The following is a 27396-nucleotide window of genomic DNA, read 5'->3' on the forward strand; positions in this document are numbered from 1 at the left end:
GAGACATCCTAGAGCCCACTTAACCTTTCTGTCTAACTGAGGTGAACATTAGCACACCCATTTGTACCTATGTTGGCTGTTAATCTGATTACTAAGGAGGCATCTTGGTTAAAGTGAAACAAAGTGCTACATGAGCCATTTTCTTTGTGCTTTTAGAATATCCATTTTCCTCGAGGTGGAGAAATGCCATCACTTTCTATCTTCAGTGGCATCGGGAAATGGTTCCCTGTCTATCTCCTTAAAGCATGTGTTGGGCTGACAATCCCCTGACATTTTTTTCACATCATAATCTTTATTGGAGCTTTAATTTAGAATCACAGATCATCTTTCCTGTGTTCCACTGATTAGAAACGTCAGCTCTTTTCAACATTCATCAGCACTCATCAGGGATGCTCAGTGCTACAGGAAAAAAAGAAACAACAACTCTTATTCTCAACAATAAAGAGAAAACTCTGAATTATGTTACATTTTTATTACTAACACACAATTATAATTTTGATCCAGTACGAAGCAGCAATTTTCATGCATTCTGTTAGAGACAAAACTAATGTTTGGGTTCATCATCATTTAGAATGTGTTCCATTCTCAGATTCAACCTTCCTTTGCTTATAAGCATCAAGAAAGGGCAAGCCTGAGTTCAGCTTAATTGAACATAAAATCTCATGTTTTCAGCATTATGCTCTCTTTTCATAAAATATTTATAAGTAACTTCCAGTAGTTGCAATTAAAACTGGATCATCTTAAATTTAACCCCTCTTTAAATGGAGCGGGGTGAGGATGTAGAGGAAGGAATTGAAACTGAACCTGCACCTTAGATGTAGTCTAAGATTAATTCAAGAGGAAAGGGTATTTCAGATTAATCTTTTTTTAAATAAATTTTTATTTATTTTATTTGTTTTATTTTTGTCTGTGTTGGGTCTTCGTTTCTGTGTGAGGGCTTTCTCTAGTTGCGGCAAGCGGTGGCCACTCTTCATCGCGGTGCACGGCCTCTCACTGTCGTGGCCTCTCTTGTTGCGGAGCATAGGCTCCAGACGCGCAGGCTCAGTAGTTGTGGCTCACGGGCCTAGTTGCTCCACGGCATGTGGGATCTTCCCAGACCAGGGCTCAAACCCGTGTCCCTTGCATTGGCAGGCAGACTCTCAACCACTGCTTCACCAGGGAAGCCCCAGATGAATCTTTTTGAGGAACAAAAATTAGGAGTGGAGAAAAGTTTTATTCAGTAAACAGGTTGCCACTGCCATCATTTTCTTTATCTAGGTATGGCTGGAGGACTACAGAGTGGACCGAGTGCCGTGTGGACCCTCTGCTCAGTCAGCAGGACAAGAGGAGGGGCAACCAGACGGCCCTCTGCGGAGGAGGGGTCCAGACCCGAGAGGTGTACTGCGTGCAGGCCAACGAGGACCTCCTCTCACACTTAAACACCAACAAGGACAAAGAAGGTAAACTGTTTTCTTCTTAAGTACTCAACTGTGGAGACCAAGAGTGGGATCATCCTGCAGGGGTATATATGTAGCCGTTTGGGGCAGGAAGAGTCATATTTCTGTTCACATTATGGCTGATATTGACTATGGTGAACAGTAGTCTAAATTATGGTTGTAAAAATAATTAATACAGTTCCCTCTTTGGTCCGTTCTGATTTACTGACAAACCTCTCTTTAGTAGGAGTAATTAATTATAAAAATAGAATAAAGATGTATCTCGTAAGGATACATATAGAATGCAAATATGTGTTCCAAAGCCCAAATTTTCTTTTCTTCATATAAGAAGAAGTAAAATGTGCTTGTAAAAAGAACACCTTATTTTGCTGTTTATAATGGGGTTGAAAAAATAAGTTAATTATGGTATTGAGTGAAAATTTCAATTTGAATTTAAAAGAAATAAATACAGAATAAAACTACAGGAAAAAGTCTTTAACCCAAAGGCATGACTTCTTTTTTTTTTAATTTTTAAATTTAATTTTATTTTTTTATACAGCAGGTTCTTATTAGTCATCAGTTTTATACACATCAGTGTATACATGTCAATCCCAATTGCCCAATTCAGCACACCACCACCACCACCCCACTGCGGCTTTCCCCCCTTGGTGTCCACACATTTGTTCTCTACATCTGTGTCTCAACTTCTGCCCTGTCTCAACTCTAAAATTCTAATCATTATTGGATCAAGTTCATATTCAATTAGTAGCCCTTTAGTCCATACAAATATGAGACTTTTCAAGCAATGCTGTAAGCAGACCCTCTTACATTTCACTACCTGAGGGATTGCAGGACTTCTATCACTAATACATTCAACATATATTGATTACTTGCCAGGAGAGTTCCAAAAATTGTGTATGGTGGTGAGGATAAAAATATCAATACAAGCTTCATGTCAGGAAAATGCTCACGGTCATCTTGAGGGCACACAAACAGCCCAATAGTTATAATGCAGTATGATATGCATTATAACTGAGTTTTAGAATAACCATAGTGAGATCATAGAAAGAGGAACCTTCACAAAGGAGGTGGAACTTGAGCTGAGTTATGACACATACACTTCATACAGTTAAGTGGGTCAGGAATGCAAGAGGGAGTTTATTCTAGGCAGAGGGAACAGCATGTATTAAAGACCAAAAGAAAAAGAAATATTCAGAGAGGGAGTCTGACCAATAATAATCAAAAAAACAGAAGGGAAAGAACCAAGAGAAATGGGCATTTCTTAAAACAAAGGAAGAGATGGCTCCTTTGCCTCCCCCAAAAAAAGAGTGTCACTGGTGACCAGTAATTCTTGGGAAATAAGGACTAAAGTTTTGCATTTGCAACTTGGAAAAATTTAATTGTTTTGTATCCACTAGCTTTACACAGCATGTCAGCTCATTTAGGAATCTAGCCTAGGGATACGTTTTACTACTAACATATCTTGAGGTTTTAAGGAAATACCATAAAACATGTAATGTTAGTACATTAATATTGTCTTGGCCACTTTAATGGCTACATTTTTAACACTCTTAGGTGGATTTATTATAGCAGTCCTTTCAGAGTAGTATAATTTCACTGCTAGAGGTAGATCGGATTTTAGTTTCTGAATGTCAGTTATATCCTGTAGGTTATTGCTTTCAAAAAGATCCTTCAGAATTCTGAATTGCAACAGGACATTAAAAAAAATCATTTTGTCATAGAATTCCCCTTCTACTGCTGTCAAAGCACTGCAGAGCAACAAAAGTAAAAGTCACAGAAAAAAGGGAAAACACAAAGAATATTATTATTAAGATGTATCTGTTGGACTAAAGCAAATGCCGAAGCAGAGATTAATAGACGTGGAAGTAGTTAATTCACCTAAAATTAATATTTAATCATGTAAGTATGTAACATGAATAACTTAGGAATTTGTGTCCTTTCATGTAGAATACCAAGAATATTAATAAACCTCTTATAGTCTTTGCAAAAACAGCTGATTCTTGCTAAAAGTTGCAGCTTTTCTTTTCTCAGAACTTAGACTGTGTGAGTTCCCTCTAGAAGTACTTAACATTGCTCAATAGGAAAATTGCTTAATACACCAGCATCCCAAGTGTGACATGTAAAGACTGTAAATATGTGTGAATGGAGAACAATTAGACTGTGGGCTGTGAAGATTGTTCACAGTCTGTCTTCTTAAACAAATATTAAAGAATGAAAGCTTACTTTATAAAAACAGGGAAACCTCTCAAAATAACTTCCTCATTCAATCCTAATTAGAAGGTACTGATCTCAAGAAATCCTGACTCTGTAACCATGAACAACCTACTCTAAGAGCAATTCATATGGCACTTAATTTGAAGAACAAGGACTACACTGTTGTTTTTGTAGATTCACACTATGTGTCCTATAAATGTCGTTTTCACACATAACCAAACCATTAAAAATACCTTAATTCAAAATAAAATACTTTCGTTCAAAAATAAAATTTCTTGATACAAAAAATATTGTAAACAAGTGATATGAAATTCACATAAACTTCCTTTATTATCTTCGTATATCATATTACACAGAAGAATGATAATGACCACCTTAGCACAAAGGCAGAGCCATATTAAATCACTTTATTCACTGGTGTATTTACTACTGTTAATTGACTCACCCCACACGAGGCCCTAAAAATTCTTTTCCTTGGAGCTAATATATTTAATTTGCAGAAAATTGAAATATTTATTATTAAAGTTCTCACAAAGTGTAAAGTATGTTATTCAAAACTTGAAATGAGTTATCAGAATACTTATTAAGTTGGCAATGGTATCTATAGACAATAGGAAAAATATATCTACTTGATATTGGAGAGTATCCACATTTTATTCTTAGAATTCTCCCAATTCTAACACAATATTCAGGTGATCAAAATTTCCATAATCACTTCTTTAGAAGAAAGACTTGATAAGTTCTGTACTGAGAAGACTTAGTAGAAAATCTTTGACAGTTTCTGTCATCTGGCTATTCAGAATTCCAGTAGGCTTGAAGAATATCCAACTTACGCTGGCATGAAATCTATCCTTCTCAGGATATGACAGGACGAGGCCTTGCCCATGGGGAGGTTATCAGTGTAAGTCCTAGAAAGCTGATGAAAATGTTGCTGATCATTAGATCCATGAACGCGAATTGACTTTTTTAAGAGTTCAATGTGAATTGAAAGTAGATTTTAGCTATAGTAATTCAAGAAATTCTTCCATTTGATACAGATTGAACATGTTTTTAAATGAGGGGCACCAAAGGTATTGGTTATAAAGCACCGTAAAACTTACTGCAATTTATATTATAGGAAATTTTAGAACATTCCTTTATAGAAAATGTATCAAATAATCCACACCGAAATCTGGAGAAGGTCTGTGGGATTTGAGGTTATTAAGAAAGACAGCCTGGCTAATGAGCCTGTATGATGACACAGAATGAGATAAACCAGCAGAAAGGTTTGGAGAATCAGTAGAAAGATGGATTGAGGGAAGAATGATTGTACTGTGAATGGGTAGACAGAAGGATGAATAAAGAGCTCATATTTTCCCATCTGCAAAGAAATAAGAATAAAATAGTCACTATCCCTAAATGAAATGCAAATTCTTTATAATTGTAGTCTTTTATCTACAGTGTCCACAGACTAGCCCACTTCAGTCAACACTATTTTGAAAAAAAAAAAGGCTATGCTTATGGTGCTATTTCCCTGTTATTTCAGAAAGTAAATATCAGAGAGTACATCGAAGTCTAGTGCTGCATCTTTCCTATCCATCACTTTTGAAATAACATGTGCATGAGACTATTTTGCATAACATTTCAATCAGAAATGTGTATCAGGATTCTCTATACATTCCCTGATATAATTCTTAAACCCTCTAGGAAAGATAGTAATTTACTTTTACTTTCTATTTTGCTAGAAATAGATTGAAGCTGTCCCATGAAATAGAAATGATTTTGTGCTTCTTGTCTTTCTAGAACATGATTATATAGGTATAAATTATAGAAAAACATAAAAAGATTTTAAAATTCACTGACTTTAAAATGTCACTAGGGGACTTCCCTGGTGGTGCAGTGGTTAAGAATCCGCCTGCCAATGCAAGGGACACAGGTTCAAGCCCTGGTCAAGGAAGATCCCACATGCTGCGGAGCAACTAAGCCCGTGCGCCACAACTACTGAGCCTGTGCTGTAGAGCCCGTGAGCCACAACTACTGAGCCCATGTGCTACAACTACTGAAGCCCCTGCACTCTAGAGCCCGTGCTCCACAACAAAGAAAAGCCACTGCAATGAGAAGCCCGCGCACTGCAACCAAGAGTAGCCCCTGCTCACCACAACTAGAGAAAGCCCGCACACAGCAACGAAGACCCAGTGCAGCCAAAAAATAAATTAATAAATAAATTAAATTTTTTAAATGTCACTAGGATAATACCATAATTATATAAGCATATATCAAGATTGGTTATGAACACTTTTGTTGTGGTAAATTAATGAAGGTATAAACACTTTTCATAATTTATCATTATATATATATATATATATATATATATATATATATATTTTTTTTTTTTTTTTTTGCGGTACGCGGGCCTCTCACTGTTGTGGCTTCTCCCGTTGCGGAGCACAGGCTCCTGACGCGCATGCTCAGCGGCCATGGCTCACGGGTCCAGCTGCTCTGCGGCATGTGGGATCTTCCCTGCATCGGCAGGCGGACTCTCAACCACTGCACCACCAGGGAAGCCCTATCATTATATTTTTAAACACACCACTTTGTGCTCTCTTAATCTTCCTATGGTAAATGAAGAAGGAACTAAATCACATAATGGCTACATTTGGGAAACATAGCCTACACTGGTGCAGTGGGTTGTAAAAAACACTGTGATATAATTATAGAATAACTAAAACATTCCTATGTTTTAAATCCTAAATCCCTGAAGGAATCAAACCTTCCTTGGAAATCAGTCCTCTGGATATTTTTTGGAAGAGAAGGGCTGTTTCCCTAGGAAATTTCTCTGTGATCAGTGGATTACAAAATGGAAGGTGAGATGCCAAGAGGTTTCAGCCATTGGGATGGAAGCTAATAAAAACTTACATTCTGAGAATTAGATTAAGCTGGTCATTGGTCTACGCCAGAGGTAACTTACAATTTTTAGTAGAGGAAGAGCTTACTAATGACATGTCAGGAAGTATTCAACCAAAAAGGCAACCAAAGAAAAATATAATAAGGCAGCTCTGAAGTTGTGTAAACATGATAGCAATGCTTACAGTACCTTTGACTTAGTCAATGTTTAATAAACATTTGTTGTTTGACATGTTTACTCTCCCCTTTGTAAAATAGTACGATTTCCTTTTAAATTTGTCTGAAAATTATCTCTTCAGCGTTTCAGGTACACTTAAACATTCTCTATTTCAGCTAGGGGCTATATCCACACACACCATTCTTCACCCCTGGATAATTAACTATTCACACCTCTGACTTTGAAAAGAGGACACACGATCTAGTTGTTAGATCAAATGATGAGAGTCAAAATGTATACACTTTGTGTCAGGTTGGCCACTCATTTAAGAGAATAGTTTTATATGTCTATTTTCCTCTTTTCTAATTATATAGATAGCTTAAAAATCTTTTGAATTTTCATCTTAAGACTACTTTCAAGAGAAACCCAGACAGATAATCAGGAAATCTGGTTTTCACTTCTGCTTGGCCTTATATCTTGATGCACATTACTTAACTTTATTTACCTAAAAATGGCTATTTAATTGCACTTCTGTTACATTTCCAGCAACATGGCAGACTAGAATAGCTGAAAATCATCCTTTACAAAATACCTAGACATTCAGGATACAATATTGTTTTAAATACTTTTAAGAGCAGAACTGAAGTCTTGATTAACTAAACAATTTCCCAAAGCAAACCACGAAGGCTGAGATGATGCTTTCTGTGGTTGCCCTTGGGTAGGGATGGTACAGAACAAGGGTTTATATTATGGGGACTTGAGGGCATGACATAAACTTGTACTCAGAGAAAGAGAGTACAAGCAGAAATACTGCATTACTTCATCAGCCTCAAAGGGTTATAGCATCAATGATTGAGTGAGCAGAGAAATTCAACTTACCTATAGAGGGAGATAACAAGGAAGCAGATCAGTTTCAGCCTTAAATCAGGGCAAAAACAAACCTCTCCTAAAAATTCCAACTATGGGCCTGTACTCATATGAGTTTGTTTCAAATGTATGGTACTTCCATAAGTCCAAAGACCACAAAGCTGAAAATTAATATAAGAAATGGTGTCAGGCAGTGGTATTAGCAAGGTGCCTGACATAGCAAAAGGAAAAACTCTGAAGAGGGGAATACCTTAACCTAAGCTGCAGGATTTTCCCAGATAAACTGCACCATTCAAATTTGTGAACTACATGAGGAAAAATAATTCATTGTAAAAGGGATTTAAAATGCCTAACAGTAAAATTAGACTTGCAAATATTAGACTAAATACTAGATTTGCAAATGTTAGACTTGGAAATATTAGAAAAAGCAGATACAAACTATAAAATACACATGCTAAGACTTATTTACGATGTAAAAGAAAAATTAAAACATTAAATATAATGAGTCTCGATTAGAAAGATCAGATTTTAAAATAAGAAAAAGAAAAGGAACAAAAGTTCTGGAACTGAAAAATAATTTAACTGGAAAAAAACAAATGGGTAGATCATACACATTGAGATAAACAATTATTAGTAAACTAAAGACAAGTGTAAGCAAATTATTCAAAATGTAACACTGAAAATAGAAGTTGAGAATGAAGGCAAGGATAACAGTCATGAAGAATTAAACAAGAAGGTTCAGAGTGAGAGAATCAAGAGAAAAGATGAGAGAATTGTCTAGAATTGATGAAAGACAAGATATACAGGATCAAGAAAATTTGCAAGCAGGATAATAATATATGTACACTTTATATACAATGTAGTGAATTCTCAGCTCATCAACTCCAAAGACATATTAAAAGGAACAGAGAGAAGGAGAAAATTAATTACAAAAGAATTAACAAATTAGCAGTGAAATTCTCAACAGCTACAGAAGATCAATATAATAAAAATAATATATTGAAAGTACTGAAAGGAAAATAACTGTCAACTTTAAACTATTTATCCAACTACCTATCATTGAAAACTATGGGCAAAATTAAGACAAAAGTGAAAGGATTAATAAACCCTTACTGAAAGTACTGCTAAATGATGTTTAGAAAGAAGGAAATTGAACCCAGAAAGGGAAGAATTCAAGATGTGCAAAGAATTTGGTAAGCATCTGGGTAATCTAAATAAGTATAAATATGTGTGAAGCAGCAACAATAATTTTCATGATTAAAACACTGTAAATTAGTTAATGACCAACAATAATATATGACAGGAGGAAATAATAAGGAGTATATTGTTTGGGAAAGCGTAGAGATATTGAGCACCCTTATATATTACTAAGTTATTATGCCTGTTAAAAAATTAAGAATATTGGGGCTTCCCTGGTGGCGCAGTGGTTGAGAGTCTGCCTACCAATGCAGGGGACACGGGTTCGTGCCCCGGCCCGGGAGGATCCCACATGCCGTGGAGCGACTGGGCCCGTGAGTCATGGCCACAGAGCCTGCGTGTCCGGAGCCTGTGCTCCGCATCGGGAGAGGCCACAACAGTAAGAGGCCTGCGTACCGCAAAAACAAAAAAAAACAAAACAAAACAAAATTAAGAATAATTATTAACATAAAAATACATTATATATACACACTTTTCTAAAAAGGATTAAATAAAAATCAGTCAATTCAATAAAAGTACTGAACAAGAGAAAAAAAAAATCATTGTTTTCTTAGAGACGATCTAATTAATACCAAATAAAAAAGACTAAATATCTAGAAATATGACTTTTCAAATGTCAGAGTTAAAGGTTATTACAGAAAGTCATTTTGTTTTTGTTATTATTGTAAGACCAACCAACTGTATTATAAGCTTTATGCCATGATCAAACTAAGAGTGTGGATTACTCAGTCCAAACATTTACCACTGCTGGAAAATACCTGAACAGATCACACGTTGTATTTCCCAGGCAGTAATGCCATCTTTATATACAAAGTGCAGCTGAAAATTTTATTTTAACATGAGAAATAACATGAGATTGATTTAAGTTATATATGTGTACAGTGTCAAAACTATCCAGAAGATTGAATGGTTGGATTGATTAAATAGTATTTGATAGAAAATTTTATTGGATAATCAAAAATTCTCAGAATTTTCTCCAGTATTTTTAGAGTGAAGGATAATCTTCACAAACATAAAACTCAATAAAAATTATGTTGCTAACTTGATATTGTTCAGTGAAGAATGAGAATGACTAAACTTTTAAAACTGAAGGAAACATCTGAAAATTCCTGAGTATTTCAAACCTATCTCCCTTTGTATCATTCTCATTTTTTTCCCAGTTTGCTAATGGGAAAGGTGAATGACACTGGCTTGATTACTTAGACAAAGGTAATAATGACAAAGGAATTATTACCCAAAGAAGATAATAAAATTCATTATGTATGTTGGTGCCTTTGACAAAGTCATAGATGGTGTGCTGTTACATATGTGAGTGATATTAAGCTAGAAATGATAAAACATACTAGATAATAATTTTATCATGCAAAAACATATTAATAGGCTAGACACATTGAAATTTCTCCAACAATATGAAGTCTAATGAAATACTTACAACAAAAACCTACACTAAAGATCCAAATTCCCACTCTAAAAGGAAATGATACCATAATGATGATGATATGATGATGATATGATGACAGTGAGAGTACTGATTTTGTTTATTAAGGCACTATGTTAATTTTTTGGTTGCTGTGAAGATTAAATGTTTAATGTGGGGAAGGAACAGATGGCATCGATTGCTTAATATTATTATTTTTTATTACAGTAGAGTTGATTTACAATGTTGTTTTAGTTTCAGCTGTACAGCAAAGTGACTCAGTTATATATATATATAACTGAATGATATATATATATGATCATATATATATTCTTTTTCAGATTCTTTTCCATTACTATTTATTATAAGATATTGAATATAGTTCCCTGTGCTATACAGTAAGACCTTGTTGTTTACCTATTTTTAAAAATTTTTATTGGGAGTATAGTTGATTTACAATGTTGTGTTAGTTTCAGGTATACAGTAAAGTGAATCAGTTATACATATATCCACTCTTTTTTAGATTCTTTTCCCATATAGGTCATTACAGAGAACTGAGTAGAGTAACCTGTGCTATACAGTGGGTCCTTATTAGTTATCTATTTTATATATAGTAATGTGTATATGTCAATCCCAATCTCCCACTTTATCCCTCCCCTCCCCTTCCCCCCAGTAACCATAAGTTTGTTTTCTACATCTGTGACTCTATTTCTGTTTTGTAAATAAGTTCATTTGTATCATTCTGTTTTTTAGATTCCACATATAAGTGATATCATATGATATTTGTCTTTCTCTGTCTGACTTCACTCAGTATGACAATCTCTAGGTCCATCCATGTTGCTGCAAATGGCATTATTTTGTTCTTTTTTATGGCTGAGTAATATTCCAGTGTGTGTGTGTGTGTGTGTGTGTGTGTGTGTGTGTGTGTGTGTGTGTGTGTGTGTATCACATCTTCTTTATTCGCTCATCTGTCGATGGACATTTAGTTTGCTTCCATGTCTTGGTTATTGTAAATACTGCTGCAGGGAACATTGGGGTGCATGCATCTTTTAAAATTAGAGTTTTGTCGGATATATGTCCAGGAGTGGGATTGCGGGATCGTATGGTAACTATTTTAGTTTTTTAAGGAACCTCCATGCTGTTCTCCATAGTGGCTGCACTAATTTGTGTACTTACCAACAGTGTAGAAGGGTTCCCTTTTTTCTAAGCCCTCTCCAGCATCTGTTATTTGTAGGCTTTTTGATGATGGCCTTTCTAACCAGTGTGAGGTGGTATCTCATTGTAGTTTTGATTTGCATTTCTCTAATAATTAGCGATGTTGAGCATCTTTTTATGTGTCAGTGGGTTAATGTTAAACTCATTCTGTGTCTGTTCTCCTGTGTTACTTTTCTGAACATCAATCACAAGCTGATCAATGAAGTGTTAAAATTTGGATATCTCACTTGATATTCCTTCATTCACTCAGTACATACTTACTGAGCAACTGTTAGGTTGCACCACTGATTAAGACGTTGAATATAGAATGTTTTAAAAAGCAGACTTGATCCCTGTCAGGGAACTTATAACCTACCTTATATAACCGAACCTCAAATAACCTCGTATTAAGGCTTTGTTTACTGGAGGTTCAGGGTTGCCCCTTCACAAGGCTAACATGGAGAGACTTCTACAGACATGCCAGTTTGGGGCTCTTCAGTTAAAATCTGAAAATATACTACAGCCATGGTCCATCCTTAACAAAGAACATTTACCCTTATTCACTGGGTATATTATTTTTCTGGAAATCACATATTTTCAAAATGTAGTTTAAAAATCACCTGTATGCTTTAAGAAAATGCAAAAATCCTTGGATGTTATCCACTGGGATTGTGATTCTATAGGTCTGAAATGGGTGTGGGCATCTCTGGTTTTTTTCATAAGCACCGTGGTGTTTATAATTAGGAGATGATTTTACCGTAAAGCTCATGATGGTCCTTTTAAAAAGCCCCTTTCAAAGCTTTGGGAGAGACTGGGATAGGGAAAGGGAAATCCATTTTTCTTTCTTTTTGAGGCCCAAGGCTTATGTAATTTATGCATTGAAAAAAAAAAAAAAAGCTAAATTCCAAATACAAAATCAGTAAGATCTCTGTCAGGGTTTCAGAAGGGTCCTGTGCATGTGAAACACCCTGACCTTAAGCCTCATGGGTTTCTTAATGAATCTGTCCCAAATTCTAACAGATTTTTGGCCTCTATTAGAGCCAAAGAGAATCAGTACATTAAAATGAGAAACAGAAACACAGGCATTCGTGTCCTGAAAACAGGTTTCCCAAAGTTCTAGAGATAAAACTGGAGAGAACGGAGTGACTGGGAAAAGTCACTCTTTGTGTTTAGAAGTGAAGTAGAACTTTCAGTTCTAATATTGGTCTTATGTTCACTGAGCCCTAGTTTTAGGTCCCTGAGCTGCACATCTTTAGAAAACCACTATACCTTGCTAGTCGTTAAGTTAGGAAATTGGTGAGGAAGAACACTTTACACTGAGATACTGTTTCATCTCACTTTATACCTGTAACCCAAGATGGAAAGAAGCCATAGCTGTTAGTAAAGGACCTTCCATTAATGAAAGAAAAACATTAGATAAAATGTCACATAACCTGACACTATCAAGTGACTGTACTATGTGTGCTTTTTGTAACCCTTAAGCACATATTTCATCGAGTCAGTTGGAGATGAATGATAGCACCAGAAGGAATTTTGAAATGAACTCAGGGACCTGCGCTGGCGAATGAATAGCATTTTTTCAGAGGCACACTCCTGCAATCTAAGAATGTAAAAGAAGTGGTTTGTGGCAGGCTCTTCCCTGCCTTGCTGATGATTGCTCAATAGGGAGTAGCTGCTCTCACCAGTGTTAACAGAGGAGTACAAACTACGTTGTGGAACTCATTAATATTTATTCCTTCTAAAAGCAATGGGCAATAAAAAGGGAAATAAATAGGATAGGATAGCAATGGGAAAAGGAAGCCATGACAACAGATTCATCTTGAAAAGGTTTCACCATTTATTGCACACAAAAATACACTTGAAATACAAGGATCCATATTATTAGTCTGGAATCCACTAAAAATACCTCTGTGGGTCAACTAATTTATTAAAAAAATTGTATATTGAACACAGCCTAAGAATTTAAATAGCCATCCATATTATTGTAGGTATGTGATTTTGATGTATCAGTTTACAATTTCATATTTTCAATATTCAGCAAAGCTACATGTTCTCAGCATCAGATTCTGTGCTGTGTCTGTCTATAGACAAGAACTTTCTCTAAGCCAAGGGTCACCTGCCTGTTGCAACAGAGACCAGTGACATTTCTTTTCCTTTTCTTGTGCTGCTTCTCTATTATCTGACTTGAAATGCCTTCAACCATTGTCACAACTATCCACATACCTCCTGTTTCAAATTGTCTTTTTCACACTGTTATCTTTTTTCATCCAAAGCCTATGCCCTTCTTATACTATATTACACAAGTTACCATTTGATTACATAGAATTCTGTGCTTTTACAGTTGCCTCATGAGTATTATGCCAACTCCCCAAGATTTTAAGCTTCTAAGGAGGGAATGGCACTTTTTCCCGCCTAAATTTTAATTGATGCATTATTCTTACCAGAGGTGTGGGTAGTTTGTGAATTGTGTCATTTAGAAATATCTTTAAGAGAGATTAAAAAGCCCTTCAATGAGAGGATGTTTACTTCCTAGACATCTAATTCGTAGTGTTTCATTTTGAATTAATCTGTATGCCTCACTAACTTAATTCTTTTCCTCCTTTGTTTTCCTTTCCTCTGCAAAGGCTTAATGAGATAACATATGTAAAACACATCCTAGCATAAGGCCTTGCACTTATTATATGCCAAAGGAGTATTAACTGCTTTTGTTTATGTGTTTACTTTTCTGCTTAAATTGAGAAAAAGGGAGGAATTTTTTTAAATGATAGTTTTACTCCAAGCATTTTGCATGTAATAAAGGCATCATTGTATACTGGCCTTGCTAGTTGAGAAACATAACGGAGGATGTATAATTCATGGAGTCTGTTTTCAGTATGTCTCAAAATCCTTTAGTGTATTTACATTATACATGAAATTGCTCCTTTCTTGGAAAAAGTAGACTTCCTTTGTATTATTTCAGAGCAAAAAGAAATAGAGCTAATTTTACTCCTGTATTTGTGGGAGACAGAATAATTACAGCTTCCCTTACTTTGTGACGCTGAATCCTTGAGAAGTTTAAGCAGCACTCTGTTGCCAAAGGACTCTGAAGGAAATGCTTGCAACAACCGTGGGGTTCTTTGGTTGCTCTAAAAGCACACTTTCATCATTGCTCAGCCTGTGCCACACGGGTCCATCTGCCCCTAACGTTACACAGGATTCCTGGGCTTCTAAAACCACATTGGTTAGGCAGCACTATGCCTGGGAGACCGTAACATTTTTGGCCAAAATAATATTAATAAACAGATGCAAAAAATTACAAAAGGGTCTTATTGTTTTACATGTCCTCAGCTATGTCTGGTTAGAAAGCCTGGGATCAATTAAGTTCCTCTTCCATTAGGAATTTCCAGAAGTACTTTGAAAATAAAAAATCATGTTTTTCACTAAGAAAGCTGTTGATCCATTTCTCGCTGTCTTTCAAAAATTCATAGTAAAGGGAGTAAGCAAAGAAACTAACATGTTGTGATAGTTTTCCTATTAATGCATGACTAAGTTTTCGCAGACATACCAAGACAGTAAGTGACAGAAGACAGACTTGAGCCATTTTTTGACTCCAAGTCTAAATTCTATCTAGTCTTATTCCTCTGCTCTGTGAATTTGCTTCAGAATAAAAAACTGGGTACAATATCCACCTACAACTTTATCAAAATCACTGAAAGTAGTTGTATTATATTAAATTATCTGATGATATTTCTGTTGCAAAAATAAACAAAAATGCCATGGAGATATGCCTCTTAGAACATTGAAAGAAAATTAAGGATAATTTAATTCCCTTTTATGAATCAACACAATTAAGAGATTCATTCCCTGAGATGGTTCTGTAAGGTCAATATGAAGTCTTGCCCATGGGCATGTGAACCAGTATTGTGTTGAATCATATGAAATTGTTAGTTTTGTAGGTCAAGAGCTGTTGATTAGTGGCAGTTTCCTATACATCACCTGAAAAGGTACCTTTACTGTATTGTGTTAAGTCACCTAGTGGAACAGAACTACTCTGTTCCAGACTTTCCACTGTCAGAATCAAGCCTGCAGCTATTGGCTATGAACTGTAGTCATTCTTTCCATGTGGACAATATGCATTTGTGCTGTGTGCAGTGTGCTTTAGAGAGGGTAATGATTGTCTTCCATAAAAATATGTAGATTTCCCTGTAGTAGATATTATTTATGGGAAGATAACTTATATTGATGGCTTGAGAGTGACTTGAATTTATCAAGCAGGTTTTATTCTATGCAGTTAGAAATCTTCTGTATTATGTGATTTTTAATACTTACCTGTGCCCCACTTAGTTTTATGTAAATATATAAAATAAAAGGAGATACAGTCATTTTAAGGATAAGTGGATGAGGAATGTGGGGCAAAGGAAAAATGCTAGTAGAAAGAGGATATCCAACCAATGATGAATATAAGATAATGTATGAAATGTGTGCCATAAGATCCTGTGAATATCTTGAAGTGGGACCAATAGTTTTAACTCTAAGCTTGATAGCCAATGCAAAGAGGAATAGTGAATTATGAAATTCACAGCATCCATTAGACAGTAGAAACCAGTTGTAAAGGAAAAGCACAATTTCTGGTTTTAGGGTCAGAAAGAAAATTCGTCAGTAGGGCTTCCTAAAGAGGATAGCTTGACTGTATTGCATTACAACTTCATTAACATCTGTAGTGTAAACACCACAATGAATTTTATAAGGAAACTTTTTCTTTAAGCAGTTTTCCTCAATGTAGGCCACTAGCATAAATATGAAAGTGTAACTCAGGAAAGGCAAATCAGTAGGGATTAATGTGATACGGTACAGATTTATAGGTCTCTGCTAAGCAGGATAACCCAGGGATAGAGTTCAGAATATCTAAATGAATAGATGTACAGCTATTCCCTCTGGCAACCCTCCTCAAGAGTTTTGATAGATATTGAGAGGTAGAGAGTTCCCTTACATCCCCTGACACAGGGATCTGGAATACTTTTATTCTGCTTTCTGTTTAGTTGCACTTAAATGCAGAGACACATTTTCCAGCCATCATCTAGGTGAGAATAGGATTAGCATCCTTAAAAGAAAATCAAAAGGCTTGACAAAGACATAAACTTGAATAAAATATGATCCACTTCGAAAAGTGAGATGAGTTCAGAACTAACTAGATGTAGGACAGAGAAAAAGTTTAGACACAGATAAAGGAATATCAAAGGTCCTTAAGTCTATTCCAGCACATAACCCATAGCAAAAATCTGATACAGGTGCAAGGGAGACCGAGCTTCAACATTAATGCCATCTCTTAGAAGAAGCAGTTTAACTTTCTGGTATCTTCTTCAAGATAAAATAATTTGCAAGTGTAAATCTATGGGCCTAAATGAGTTAACTTGAAGTGATAATGATGAGGAGGATTGAGAAAATGATAGACGCTTATTACATGTGAGACATTGTTCTGTTTTATATTTAGTGGTTAATTAGACCTTCACCACAAGCCTAAGAAGTACTGTTATTATATAATATTGAGGTATAGAGAAATTAAATAATTTTACCAAGGTGTATGGCTAGTAAATATCATAACCCGGGTTGTGAATCAAAAAGTCTGCTTCCTGAATCTGTGCTCTTAACCACTATGCCATGGAGTTAGGGTTATTAATTGTCAGTCAGTTTGTTGTTGAGAAAAAGTTACCTTCCCTCTAAGTGATACTTCTTTTAAAATATGTGCCTTTCTTTTAAATAAGTAATTATGTCTGAGAGTGAACGGTTTATTAAGGTTATTCCTATTTAATTACAGTAAAATTATACATATAACATCCCCGTTTCCATTTACTATGTCAGGAAGTTATTCATTCTTTCATTTATTTAGCTGATACTTACTGAATGCTGTCTATGTCTAGACAATGTTCTAAAATGCTGAAAATAGAGAAGTAAACAGCACAGACAAGGTTCTTGCTGTCACAGAGTTTATATATTTATGGAAAGAGACAAACTATCTTGCTGTCACAGAGTTTATATATTTATGGAAAGAGACAAACTATCAGCAAAGAGATAAACAAGAAATTATCAGATAGCAAGAAGTACTATGCAGAGGATCAAAATAGGGTGATGTGAGAGAGGATGACTGGGCAGTGATATTTTTTGGCACTCTAGGGCATTGTTTGGCTTCCCAAATTTATATATCTACTCACAGATTCTCCTCTGAAGAACAAAAGCATATATTTATCTTCCTGTTTGACATCTCAAATCATAACACTCAAGTGTGCTCGTCTCCCCTCCATACACTCTTGTAACGGCACAATAGATAAAAGTTTTAAAACAGTATCGGAGTACAATATACCTGAATAGTACAAATTCCATGATCTATTTAATACATGTGTTAAAATAAATCCCTTGAAGCTAGTTAGGGGGGAAATAATCACTAACAGAATAGGCAACACAAAATAATTGTTTAGTAAATATTTGTTGAGTAAATGAATAAATGGACTGAGTAATGACCTCCAAGGGTCGGTATATATGATTTCCAATGAATTATTACTTTGATAGCCAGAGAGATGAAAGTTATAAGATATACATATTTAGAAATATATCACAAAACCTGGTAACTAAATATTTTAAATCATCAGAAAAGCAAGCATATTGTTAGGCTTCTGCTTCCAACTATAATTGAGTAACGGGTACAGGAGGGTCTCCTCTCCTAACACAGAGTAGGAAAAATGAAAACAAGCAGAGCATCAGGTCTTGCTGAACTAAAGAGTTAGGAATCTGAATTCCAGGATACTGAAATGACTGGAAATTTCAGGGCAGTGTACAGAGAAAGGGCATTTGCACTGAGGGGAGTGGTGTGGAGTCCAGGCGTCTATGTAGGGATATCCCATGGGGCCTTGTCCCAGGGCCGGGCTGCACATGTGCAGATTGAGACTCTGTGAAATCTAGCAGAGATCCTATGCTGAAAGGCTGAGGGCTGAGGGGTGATAGAATAGGTAGTACAGTGCTGGGAGATGTCAAAGTTCTAGCCCTGCAAGGATGACAATACTCACTGAACACCTCAGCCCTCATGGCTTAGGAGTAAGGACCACAGTGTCACAGCCAAGTTCAAATCTGAACCAGACAAGCCTTAATCCAAATGAAACCAAGCTTGAAAAGATCAGAAGGATCTGCTAGCAATTTAACTGTTGGACAGAACAAAATTCATAAAGGAAGATGACATAATCCAGACCCTCTACAATGTATCATTCACAAAGTCTAGAAAGTACTATAAAAAGTTACTCCAGGGGCTTCCCTGGTGGCGCAGTGGTTGAGAATCTGCCTGCTAATGCAGGGGACGTGGGTTTGAGCCCTGATCTGGGAGAATCCCGCATGCCGCGGAGCAACCGGGCCCGTGAGCCGCGACCACTGAGCCTGCGCGTCTGGAGCCTGTGCTCCGCAACAAGAGGCCGCGATAGTGAGAGGCCCGCGCACCGCGATGAGGAGTGGCCCCCGCTTGCCACAACTGGAGAAGGCCCTTGCACAGAAACGAAGACGCAACACAGCAAAAATAAATAAATAAATAAACTCCTACCCCCAACATCTTCTTTAAAAAAAAAAAAAAAAAAAGTTACTCCAGGGGATTCCCTGGCAGTCCAGTGGTTAGGACTCAGTGCTCTCACTTGGTTCAGTCCCCGGGTTCAGTCCCTGGATGAGGAACTAAGATCCAGCAAGCAGCCACATGGTGTGGCCAGAAGAAAAAAAAAAAAGTTATTCCACAAAATTAAAGAGATCTGTTATCAAGAAAAAGCAGTCAGTAGAAATATACTTTGAGAAGACTCAGATATTACAGTTAGCAGACAAGGACTTTAAGGAACTATTATTATAGATATTTTCAAAGGTTTAAAGGAAAAGATTGTCTTGGAGAGTGAACAGATGGGAGTATAAAGAGAAAAATAGACATAAGAATATGGACATTCAGAAATGTAACAGATCTGCAGTAAAAAATTCATTGTGTTTAATTCTTGGTGCTAGCAAAAGAAAGGTTAAGTGATCTTGAAGACAGATCAATAGAAATTATTGGATCAGAGTAGAAGAAAGGGTTATTGATCTTGAAGACAGATCAATATAAATGGTCAGATCTGAAGAACAGTGAGAAAGAAGATAGAGGGGAAAAAAAGTGAAGAGAGGCTCCGTGATTGGTGAAATAATATCGAACTATCCATGTATTAATGATATTATAGGGAAGAGAGAGAGTGATATGAGAAAAAAAGATACTTGAAGAAATATAGGCCAAAATATTCTCAAATTTGTTGAAAAAGAAACCATCAACTTTCATATGTAATAAGCTCAGCAAAACTCAAGCAGGATAAATATAAAAATGACAACAAAAATACAATAAACTCAAATTTCTGAACACTGAAGATGAAGAGAAAATTCTCAAAGCACCCAGAGGAAAAAACACATGATATATACATGTGAATAAAGATAACAAATGAGGGTTGAAATCTCATCAGATATAATAAAGCAGTGTCTTTGCTGAAAAAAAATTGTCAGCTTAGACCTTGGGAATTGAGTAAGTACCTCTAGGCCCCAGTTCTCTACCTTCCCCCATAATAACACCCCTAATTTCTTTTTGGGTGACAGATAAAGGATCTGAGGCACGTCCACCATTTCTTCAGTTCCAGAGAGCTTTATCTGGTGGAACCAAAACCCATAGTCTTGAGGAAAGATCAGCTTTCCTTCCCGTATCTGTGGTTTCTCACATTTATTTGGTGCCAGCTGGTCTAATATGAGTCTTCACAAATAAACGTGGCCTTCCAACTTAAATCCTGCTGTGCTCATTGGCAAACTTTCCTCTAACCTGAGGATGGAGCTTAGAAACGCCACAGCCAAGAGGGTTCTTTGATGAATTCATCACGACTGGAGACAGAAGTCATCTTGACAGAACACAAGAACCAAGTGAAATACATATAAGTCAAGATCCCTAGTTTTGGATCCACTTCTAAATATCTTCTCAAGAGTTCTTTTCAGGTTGTTTGCCACCTGGTCCTTCATCAAGTTGAAGCCAGAAGGTTAGAGCCTCTCCCCACCCCCATGCCTACAGTCCCTCCTTGCTTGGGCTGTAATGCTGACATTTCTTTTTTTCCCCACATTCAGTGATTCTTTGTGTCAGGTTGAATGGATTTTAAAACATGTAGCTCTTCATGTAAACTTTGAATGATGTGTAATATTAAAAACCAAGACCGTTCCATTTTTTAAAGGATACTTGAAAACACTCAGAGACACTTTGGGGTTAATCAGAAGGTCAGCAGAGTAAAAAGAGGATTCCCCACTGCATATACATTGCTGCGGAGTCTCTCATTTTTGCTTCCAGAGGAAAAAAAATCTTAACTATATGAGAACAGGGAATTTAAAAATAATAATAATAGGAGAGATTAGGAGTAGAGTTTTTAAATTGCACAAAAAGATTTAGAGGAAAAGTAATGAGGTAATAATATACTCAAAATACCATTAAAATAAAAAATAAAAATGAAAAAATTAAGATTTTCATTAATATAGTCTAGAAGTCAAGAAGAACATAAATGTGAAAGAAATAAAGTTGAGATTAAAAAGTTTAAGATCTGTGAGATAAAATGTAAGAGAGTTTCATTAATAATTAATAAAAATTCAGCTCAAAATTTATTGATGATTTGAATGTGAGACCTGACACCATTAAAAGCCTAGAAGAAAACATAGGGGGGTAAGCTCCTTGACATTGGCCTTGGCAATGAGTTTTAGATTCGACACTAAAAGCAAAGGCAACAAAAGCAAAAATAAACAATGATGTAGTGGAGCTACATCAAACTAAAAACCTTCTGCCCAACAAAGGAAAGCACCAACAAAATGAAAAAGCAACCTATGGAATGGGAGAAAATATTTGCAAAGCGCCTATATGATAAGTGTTTAATATCCAAAATATACAAGCCAATCTGCTTTAGGGATCTCCCCCTTTCTCCCACAATTTTATCCGTTTTCCCTAAGATGCAGTTTTATCAGCCCACAAAAGTGAGTCAAGGAGATCACTAGTATCAAAGCTCCAGAAGCATTTCCTAGTGAGGCTTGAGATCTACAATGGCAGATGTTTTCAAGTCTCCAGTATCATTTTCCAAGCAGTTTTATATAAAAGAATATAGTGTAAACTTGGGGAAAGTATTCAAATTCAGTTTACATGCTACCATAAATTAAAAGGTGGATTTAAGCTTAGAAAAATGTCCAGGAAGAAATACACCACCAAGAGAACAAACTATACCACTGAAGAAATAATTCTTAATATTCTTATGGCCAAAGACAATAGCAAGCAATTCTTTAAGAGTGCGTGCATCTCTATTCTGGAATATGAATAACATTTTCTAAAAGATAAGCATTTAGTGCCACAGCGTTACGGCATCCTGTGGTTAACTTTAACTCTAGTCCTGCATAGCTGTGTTTCTCAAAGGCCTGAGCATTACTTGCATCAGAATCAGCTGAAGTGCTTGTTAAAAATCTATATTCTGAGGTTTCAGTCCAAATGTAGTGCATCCAAACTTCTGGTCATGGTACCCAGGAGTCTGCTTCTTTAAAACAGCCCCTCTTCTCACTCCCACCTTCCAATAATTGTTGCATGCACTGAAAATTGAAAAGTCACTGTTGTTAAGCATGGATTTTGAAAATCATGATTCTACTCCCCAGACCCAGAAATCAGTAACTTTGCATGTACCAAAAAGCTCTGATGCTACATGATGACATTTTCAAACAAGCAATGTTGTGACTCAGCCACCTTTGACGTTTGGGTTTTTTAGAAACACATACTAGAGTTTAACGCCAGAAACTTTGGTGCTTTTTTTTTCTTCAAGAAGTCTTAACACGGATTTCATGTGTCTTACCATGAATGGGCTGAACCTTAGCAGCCCTCATGTTATAGCCTAATAAAGGGGGAATCTAGACATCTCGGAAACTTTGTTGGAATGTCAAACCCAGCAGTTTAGTCCAGAGCTGCCAGTGCAGCTGGCAGCTGCAGAAATGGGTGGATTAATTGGAGATAGAGCATAACAGGGCAGGAATAGAGGTACAGGGAGGAGGAATTGGAATTCCTGTCAATTGCAATGTCGTATGCAGCATAGGATGCTGATCTTCTGAAAGGCAGTGTGAGAAAATAGATTCATCAGAGTCTAAAAGGTCAAGAACAAGGAAGAATGATGCAGTGACAACTACAAGTTAGATGTTAGTTGCTTGGACCAAAATCTTTGGAGTCATTCTAGATTTCTCTCTCTTTCATTCTCACAATCAGTTCCTCAGGAAATTCTTCAAGCTCTACCTTCAATATTTATCTGACCACTTCACCACCACTATCACCCCTGGTCTGAAACACTATGTTTTGCCTCCTAACAGGTGTCCCTTGTCCCACCACAATCCATTCTCAACACAGCAGCAGAGCAGTCATTCAAAATCATAGGCTGTGTCACTCCTTTGCTCAAAGCCCTGCCTCTGTGCTGCAGTTCACTCCACGTAAAAGCCCATCTCCTTCTTCTGCCCCTTGTCTCCTGACCCCATCTCCCATGCTTCAGCCTCATGCCCCTTTTTCTCCAATCCCTTGGACCTCCTTTGCAGTTCCCGTACCACACCTTCTGCCTGGAATGTTCTTGCCCCAGACTTGTGCTTGGCTAATAACCCCATCCCCTCCTTCCATCCTTGTCTCAAATGTCTCTTTCTCAAAGAGGCTAGATGTGATCACCCTACTTTAAATGGCCCACCTCTCCCCCACACACTCTCAGACCCCTTCCTCTACTCTTCTGTCTTTTTTCATAGCCCTTTTTGCCTTATACCATACTATACCAGTTTGTAGTTTATTAAGCTTATTACTTTTAGGTTTCCCCACTCCCTCAATGAGTATTCCCACTGCAAGAAAGCTGACACCTTTATCTGTTTTGTTCTCTACTAAATCCTGAGCATCTCTGTGTACCAGTATGTGCGTGGTACCTAGTAGATGTTCAGTAGACATTTGTTGAGTGAGTTACTTAAGTAAATATTCACAAATATTGATCCTGACAAAGCGTAAGGGGAAATTTAGGAGTAATTACAAAGACTTAAGTAGAGAAAAGTAATTAGAATAAGAATCAGGTCTGAGATATGTAAAAATAACTGGGTGGGTCAGAAAATCAGAGTGGGCCTGGATCCAAGTAACTCATTATGACAGTGGTTTATTTGTAGGTGGTAAGTAGTTTTGAGGTTACAGTTCAAGGCTGCCCACAAATCAGGCCTTTGGCCTTTGACTCAGTGTTCCAGGTTGTATTTTATTTTTTAACACCAAGACATTAGAAGGAAAAGCCATAAAACTTCTCTTTTATCAAGTTCATCCTCTGTCTGTGCAGTGATCAGGAAATGGGACTCTACACTTGGGATTCTATAAATGGAGATTTTGAGAAAAGAATGGAAGATTTTAGGAAAAATAGAAAATCTCATACTGTAGGTATTTACCTCTGTTTGCTTCTAAATAAAGTGTAGAGAGTAATAGTGGCAGCAACCTGCTATGGAGAAACTTGAGTGAATACAAGTTTAGCATAGATTTTTTTCCCCCAGAAAAACAGGGAAAAGTTGATAAAATATGCCAGTGAATATGATTATGCTTAAGTCATTATCACAGATTATTTTTTCTTCAATATCCCATCAAGCTTGGTATTATGGACTGAATTGTGTTCCCCCCAAATTCATTTGTTAAAGCCCTAACCGCCCGTGCGACTTTTTTTGAAGATAGGGTCTTTAAAGAAGTAACTAAGGTTAAATAAGATCAAAAGGGTGGAGCCCTAATCCAATAGGACTGGGGTCCTTAGAAGAAGAGGAAGACTCCAGAGATGAGTGCACAGAGAGAAGATTGTGTGAGGACAGTGAGAAGGCAGCCAGAAGAGAGGCCTCACAGAAACTAACCCTGCCGGCACCTTGATCTTGGACTTGCAGTCTCCAGAACTGTGAGCAAATATACTTCCGTTGTTCAAGCTACCTAGTCTGTGCTATCTTGTTATGGCAGCCCTAACAGACTAATACACTTGATCATCAGAACAGTTATATTTAGAGGAGCTCAGCAAGTCTCTGGAGCTAGTTGCAGGCCTTGTTTGATTAGATATTCCAACTTTTTAAATCACCCTTTTTAAAGCGAAAGTTGCAGTTCTTTGAAATTCTAACTGCTAAGGTTCTCTCTCATTATATTGTGGATAACATACAGGCTCCAAACTGCTTATTTTAATTTACAGTATTTATTAATGTTATTTTCCAAGTTAGGGACATTGTAAATAGTAACTTGAGTCAATAATAGCGTGTTGTTGGAAGATTTCAGTGTGACTTTTGTATAGATTATTCTACAATATGTCCTGTATTTTAAAAAAAAGAAAGAAAAAAAGGAAAAAAAAAACCCTCATACTGCAGTGTTAAGACAGATGGTACATCCCTGTAGAAGGAGAGTGATGTCCTCGTCAAGCTGTTGGTAGTTTGTGAAATTTAAATCCTAATATGATTGACATTGCTATGAAGGTATATATTTTGAACAGTCCCATGTATTTTTAAATGTTCTTGTTTTATAGGAATCAGGGTCCCTGAGAGAAATTACCTGACATATGTTTGTCCCTATAAATACTTAAAAGGATAGCACAGTTCTGTTTTATTTGAGTCAAGACACGAGGATAGTCAAGGGAGTATGGCATTGTAAGCATAGGCATATGAACCTCTCTCTGTACTTTCCTAAAATGACCAGTGGAATATACAAATAGAGGAAAAACCTGTGTCAGTCCTTGAAACCAGGAGAGAGCCCGTCCAGAGGCTAGACCCTTAAAGGAGTTTCTATTTGCTAGGGTGATATTGACATAAGATGGAAGGAACAGAGGCACCTGGGAGATTGAGTAGAATTCCTGAGAGAAGTAGGAAGGGACCTGACAGTCCTCTCCCTGGCGTCAGCACAGCAGAGTGAAGGCTGCCGGCAAAAGATGTAACAGGCCCATCACTTGGTGCCCTCCTAACTCTGCTGACAGCAGACCAGCCGCAGGGTGGCTGGAGTCTATAGGGAGAAGATGGCTTTCTTAGAAGCCTGCCCCGTCTGTCAAGTTTACAACACTGTTAGTGTTCATAGGCTAGCTCCTTCCCCACCGTCGGTCTCCTTAACACCCATAACTGAAAAGTTAAAACTAGAGTATATAGCGGAGAAGAAAAGAAAGAGGAATGCTCTCTTCTTATTTTAATCTGGGCCTAAATATTCATTATTGGGATATTTGGGAAGAACCTTACCTAAATTTATGAAATGTATCCAGTGCAACTTTCACTTGACTATTAAAACCAAGATAGAGCAAGCCTGGGCTTTAACCTCCAAAGAATAAGCAAACAGAAAAATCAGAAAAATGTAAATATACCACAGTTTCAAATATAGGGACCATTCAAATACCTTAGCTCTGAAATTATGTAATATAAGAAAAACAAAATTAAAAAATGTTTTGTGGCCTCAAATGTTTTGATTTGTGACCTCAACACAGTTCAAGAGGTTATCCAAAGAGCAAGCACAAGCAAGCACGAAGAGGAAGAAAACTGTGGTCAAACAGGATGGCCTGGGGATGAAAATCATGGCTGTCAGTCCGTGAGCTGCACAGAAGCAGTGATGGTCCATCGGATACTGAAAACATTAATTATGGTGTAGAAAATGCACTCAAGACTATCATGTATGCTTCCTAAGTAAACTATATGTCTTGTGTCAATATAAGAAATGATTAATCCAAAACAATAGCTCTGTAATGAATCAATCATAGGCAGAAAGGACTGGCAGTAAGCTTCAAAGCACATTAAATACTGAGAGATAATGCTCAACCATCATTTTAAATATGGTTGCAAAATTGATTAAAGAATAAATGTATTATCTTAAAACAATGCCCTCTATTATTAGGAAGGAAATGGGTTTTATGTCCCCATTAACTATACCAGCCTGTGAAAGATAAAAGAAATTTTCGTGAATAAAGTTTGTTACAAGAACATCTTCAAAAAGCTTTAAGCAACCACTGATACATGTAGAATTTGGTTAATTTTCAGAACATAGGCTTTCTTCATTTGCTTGACATCAACTCTTACATCTAGCGGTAAGTGAGGGTTGAATAAACCATCAATAGAGCTTTTGTGGAATTCAAACTACTTTGGTTAAATATACCCTAAATTACTATCACATACTTGTAATAATTAAGAAAAACCAACAAACCATCATTGCCACTGCCATTGACCCTATAGCACCCTTGGGCATAACGTCCCTAACACAGTGGCATGGCTTTGCACAGAGTAGGCATCTAATATTTATTTTGACACATTGAGCAATATAAGAACAAAGGAAAGGAAAGCCATTTGTAACTGATTTTATTTATAGATCTTTGGAATCTCTTTGGTTATCAGGCATCCTTATGTTTAATAATAGTGTTTAGTCAGTTCCTATACTGAAACTAAGACTTAAATCCAAGATAGTTTCCTTGTAATTTTGAATTAGCAAGGAAATAAGCTTGTTTAAAGAAGCAATGCTATTTCAAGGAAAAGGTAGATTTTCAGGGAAGACAGTGGAAAATAAATACAGTATCAGGAGACTTTGAATGCCTAAAATGCTCAGCCATTTTGCTAAATGGATGAATGAATTATTAAACCTATTGCACTTTTCTCAACCTTTGAACCCTAATATATCTTTTGAATGACTCAGAAAAGGCGTATTGTTGTACAAATAGGTCTGAAGTAGGCTGGGTGTGAGATCTGTCATTTAAAATGTTTTAAGAATCCAAATATATATTTTCATGAAAAAAAAGTTTAAAATACATGTGGTGTATTTTTTAGGCATTAGAACAAAAATTATTTAGTTTTAAAAATTTAGTATTAAAAATGGATGAGAATCTAAAATGTTTCTTATTAAAATACTGAGGACTCACTTGCCAGAAAAATAGCACTCCCAGTTTCTTCTGTCACCCCCACAACAGTAATCAAATAGACTGTTTAAAAAAATGTGGGGCCTCCCTGGTGGCGCAGTGGTTGAGAGTCCGCCTGCCGAT

At 36.6% G+C, this 27396-nt stretch overlaps 1 protein-coding gene across 1 annotated transcript in view; it reads left to right on the plus strand.

Annotated features, from left to right (window-relative positions):
• The window catches only part of THSD7A (thrombospondin type 1 domain containing 7A), a 442804-nt gene that overhangs the window by 232573 nt on the left and 182835 nt on the right, over window positions 1-27396 (plus strand). Inside the window, exon 4 of the mRNA XM_060108907.1 lies at window positions 1258-1439. Within this exon, the coding sequence (XP_059964890.1) occupies window positions 1258-1439 (182 nt within the window). The remainder of the gene's footprint in view (window positions 1-1257; window positions 1440-27396) is intronic.

This window comes from Mesoplodon densirostris, chromosome 9 (genome assembly GCF_025265405.1).
Source record: "Mesoplodon densirostris isolate mMesDen1 chromosome 9, mMesDen1 primary haplotype, whole genome shotgun sequence".
Taxonomy (NCBI): domain Eukaryota; kingdom Metazoa; phylum Chordata; class Mammalia; order Artiodactyla; family Ziphiidae; genus Mesoplodon; species Mesoplodon densirostris.